Source organism: Entamoeba invadens, assembly GCF_000330505.1.
Source record: "Entamoeba invadens IP1 unplaced genomic scaffold scaff_1105074726511, whole genome shotgun sequence".
NCBI classification, from domain to species: domain Eukaryota; phylum Evosea; order Mastigamoebida; family Endamoebidae; genus Entamoeba; species Entamoeba invadens.
Window position 1 is genome coordinate 7,134 of NW_004443568.1, and position 4,452 is coordinate 11,585.

At 29.3% G+C, this 4,452-nt stretch overlaps 2 protein-coding genes across 2 annotated transcripts; one reads left to right on the forward strand and one right to left on the reverse strand.

Annotated features, from left to right (window-relative positions):
- Nucleotides 1-529: 529 nt before the first annotated feature.
- On the reverse strand, nt 530-2,119 carry EIN_298900 (hypothetical protein; the record flags this gene model as incomplete). Its single annotated transcript, XM_004259082.1, has 1 exon — nt 530-2,119. The coding sequence occupies one exon, from the start codon at nt 2,117-2,119 to the stop codon at nt 530-532; it is 1,590 nt and encodes a 529-aa protein (XP_004259130.1).
- A 993-nt stretch (nt 2,120-3,112) lies between these two features.
- Nucleotides 3,113-4,246, forward strand: EIN_298910 (hypothetical protein; the record flags this gene model as incomplete). Its single annotated transcript, XM_004259083.1, has 1 exon — nt 3,113-4,246. The coding sequence occupies one exon, from the start codon at nt 3,113-3,115 to the stop codon at nt 4,244-4,246; it is 1,134 nt and encodes a 377-aa protein (XP_004259131.1).
- Between the last annotated feature and the right edge of the window lie 206 nt (nt 4,247-4,452).

The following is a 4,452-nucleotide window of genomic DNA, read 5'->3' on the forward strand; positions in this document are numbered from 1 at the left end:
ATCTAATTTATCATATATTATTGGATTAAATAAAAAAATTGTTATTATTTCAGTGTTTGTTTCAAATAATTTTCGTTTAATGGAAACACAAAAATAAACAATATTTGCTTATAATACCGAATAGAATTATAATTACAAAAAACAACAATTAACTTTGCTTTTAGTCCAAAAATTGGTAAAATTTTCGAAAATTTTTTTCATTTTTTTGTAAAAGTCTTATTTGAAAAAAAATTGTGTTTTTATGGGAAAGAGTTAACACTAGTTCCCTGTTTTTAAAATTAAAAATTCGGCAAAAACAAAAAACGCCTGACTGTGGATGGCACTCGTTGCTCACAACGAATTTGTCGAAGTCCTCTTTGGTGTTGTTTCCTACGCAAATTTTAATCAAAGCTGTGTTACTCGAGAAAATGTGTTTTCCGACCTTTTTTAAAGTGTTTGGAAGAGTTAATTCTTGAAGGGCGTCGTATTTATAGAACGCATTATTTGCTATTTTTGTGACACTATTTGGGACAATTAATTGAGTCACTTCTTAGTCTAAATTTAAATTTGAGTTGATCTCTGTGATGTCACTGGGAATACTCGTAAGCTCCTCTGAAGTGTTCTGATTCAATTTTAAGATTTTGGCGACGTCCAATATTTTGTTGTCACTCACAACAATTTCTGTTAAGTTATAACACTTCACTGCAAACTTTTCTGTGATTTGTGTGACGGTTTGTGGAAGCACTATTTTTGATAATTTCACACAACTATCAAAAGCACCATCTTCAACTTCTTTAACGCCATTCGGCAGTTCAATTTCTTCAATTTTGCAGTAATAAAAAGTCTTGTGATTAATTCGGGTGACGCCATTTGGAAGTTTAATTTGTGTTAAATTCTGTTCGGCAAGTGGGTTTGGTGTGAAACTATTCAAATAATTTGGAAATACTATATTTTCTAGATTTGAACAATTTGTGACACTCACAGTGTCACTCAATACAAGAGACGATGGGATGAAGAGCGAAGTCAACTCACCAGCTGAAAATCCATTGCCTCCAATGACTTCCACAGATGGTTTTAAGTCAATTTCAGTAATATTTTGATCATAAAAGTTGTTAATTGTATTGACTTTTGTGAAGTCTGGTTGATTTAGTTTGTCTCTTATTTCATCGCGATTGGTCACCTTTTCTATTAACTTTTCATCGAGTTTCAGACCAACTTTATTCAGTGTTTTAAACTCATTTTCAGTCACTTCAATTTGAACATTCTTGTGATATTTAGTAAGTTCTATTGTTTTTAAGTTGTCACACTTGGCAATGACACCAAGACCTATATAAGCATTTTCATTTTCAACAACAACTTCCTCTAAATTGATACACCCCGAGAACGCAAAATCCCCAATGAATTTGACCTTTTTCTGAAGAACTGCAGTCTTCAGTTTCTCACACGCTTGAAATGCTGAACTGCCAATGTACTCGATATTTTCTGTGAAATTGAAATTCTCAAGATTTGTGCAAGACTCAAAGGCGTTGTCCCCAATTTCCTTTAAATTTGCATCAACTTCAACATTTTTAAGAATTTCACAATTAGCAAAAGCTGTTGGTGGAACATTTGAAATACCTTTCAGTGTAACTTTGACTAAAAATTTGTTCGAATTAAAACAGTTTTGTCTTAACGTACATTGTTCGGGCACTTTCACTTCTTTTAAATGACAATTTTCAAAGGCGTTGTCCCCTATGAACTGTAAGGATTGAGGAAGATTCACTTTTTCAAGTTGAGCACAATTCATAAAACAAGACTCTAGAACAACAGTCATACCCTCTGGTAATGTAACTTCTTTTAACTCTTTGTTATAAGCAAAGGCTGATCGTCCAATAGTTTTCACAGTTGATGGAATTTTGAGTGTAGTAATTACACTACTCTCAAAGGCAGAGTCTTCAAGTTCAGTGACATTGGAAGGAATGGTAATGGAAGTCATATCAGCACTTGAAAAGGCATTTTTACTAATTATGGAAACTTCTTTTGGTATCTTCGTTCCATTTTTCTTGACATCCTTTTTGATGTAAATAACCTTTTGGTTGTTCTCAAGTACCTTCTTGTTTTTAATAAAAGTGGCATAAGGAATTCTTGAATTGAAACTCATACAACAATGGTGCCTATTTAGTTCTGAATTATCTATTTAACAAATGAAGTGACGTGGAATCGTGTAGTTTATATCTTATTTATTATTGGATTTTTTCATATCGTCATTTTTATAACAATTTTTACCAGATCTTTTGTTTTTTAAGCAATTTGTTGGACAATTTTTACAAGATTATTGATTTGTAATAAATACTGTTCTGTTGTTAATTATTAAGTAGTTATTATTTGAAAAGTGGAATTAAAAGTTTGAAAACTACACAGTCTAAATTATGATATAATATTATAATAAAATTATTTAGTACATAACCAAAACATAGTTTTAATAATATAATTAATTACTTCTAAAATTTAGCACGTTAAAGTTTATTGTATGTTTTTTCCTGTAATTTTTTCCATTAAAACACAACATTTTAATTTGCTGAACTATTATAACAAAAACCTTTTTTGAATAACATTTTTATTAAATAATCTCCATAATTTAAAACTAAAATATCTGATCTGGTCTTTAATAAAAAAAAGACAAAGTTGATTATAAAAAACAAAAATTCAAAAAAAGTTGTTTTTTTGTAATTTTTAAGTCAATTACAAATTAAGTAATATTTAACGTTGAATATTATGATGTTTTATTATTATAATATTTTAATATTGCATTAAACCGTCATTATAATATACTTATTTTTAGTGACAATTGTTGAAGTTGGTTATTTAAGCAATAATAATAAAAACAAACTTACTATTTTCTTCAATTGTAAGTATGTATATTTGTGATAAAAACGCTCTATTATTTTATGTGAATAAAGTTGATGAAATTACATATCGAGTGGCTACAAAACGTTTATCACAAACATTTGTCGTTTTATAAAATTGCTATATAAAATGATTTCAAAAAAATATAAAACATTTACAACTTTTTTCGTTTTTTTAACTGTCATTTAAAAACATAATCCAAATTTAATAAATCGAACTTTTAGTTAAAAAAAACAATAATTCATTAATGCCTCAAATCCAACTTGATCCGTTTCACGTGATGATAGTTTCCAAATATTTTGTATCGATATTCGACTACTTCTCTCTTCAACAAGTTTGTAAAAAGTATTCCACTTTACTATTTAAATTCCACTATAACCCAATTCCTCTGACTTCAACAACACGAAAATTCTTTCCAAATTTAGAAACATTTCATGTGTATTCTCCAAAAGATTTTACATTCCCAGATGAGACCTTTTACAGAAGAATTATTTGGTATCCCACTGCATACTTAAATATATCAAACTTGACTACTTTTGAATATAAAAACATTACAATTTCATATAAAGATTTATTCAATCAACCATTTTCATTATATAAAATTGATTCAATTGGCATTGGCGACAAGTCGGCCAATCCAACCAAATTTTGTTTTCACAGTAATTTAGTCACAATCCACAGTTCAGTGTTCAGTAATTGCATTGCACTCACATCCGTGTCATTTCCCCAAACACTCAAGTTTATCGATTCAAATGCATTTGAAAACTGCAAACTAAAAGAAATTGTCTTTCCAAAATCACTGAGTTTTTTAGGTGCAAATGCTTTCAAAAATTCCAAAGAATTAACACGTGTCGTTTTTGAAACTTATAATATTACTATAAGTAATTATTGTTTCTTCGGTTGTCAAAACCTCAAAGTTGTCACTTATGAAGGCGGCACAATCACACCTCAAATGTTTGGATTACCATTTTCTGAGATACCAAAAGGGTTTGTCGGGTATCGCATTTTTAGTCAATGTAACAATTTGAGTGAAGTGACATTACCCGACTTCATTACTTCTATTAATGACTGCGCGTTTGATAATTGCTCGAATTTAAAATCAATTTGCCTTCCAGAGTGTCTTAAAGTAATTTCAAATAACGCATTTAGTAATTGCAAAAACCTTCAAATAATTAAAACAACAAAAAATAGCTCAATAGATGACGTTGTGTTATTTCCAAGTCATTTAAATGTTATAAACACCTCGGCCTTTTATAACTGCAATTTTAGAAAAATGGAGTTTGGAAATAAAATCAAAGTTATTGGCGAAGATGCATTTTCTTTAAATACAAATTTAGAAGAACTTGTTTTTAATATAAAAAGGGAAGGTGCAAATAAATAAAAATCCATTTCAAAATGCCAATTTAAAAGCAGTGACGTCTAAAAATAAACCTGAAGAGTGGGAAATTGAATTTGGAGAATATGCATTTAAAGACTTTTCAAATCTTTTTGGTTTTCCATTCCCAAGAAAAGTCACTGCATTTGGCGATTTTTGTTTTGCAAATTGTTGTCATTTAACATGTTTAATTGATGTTGGTGGTGTTGGCG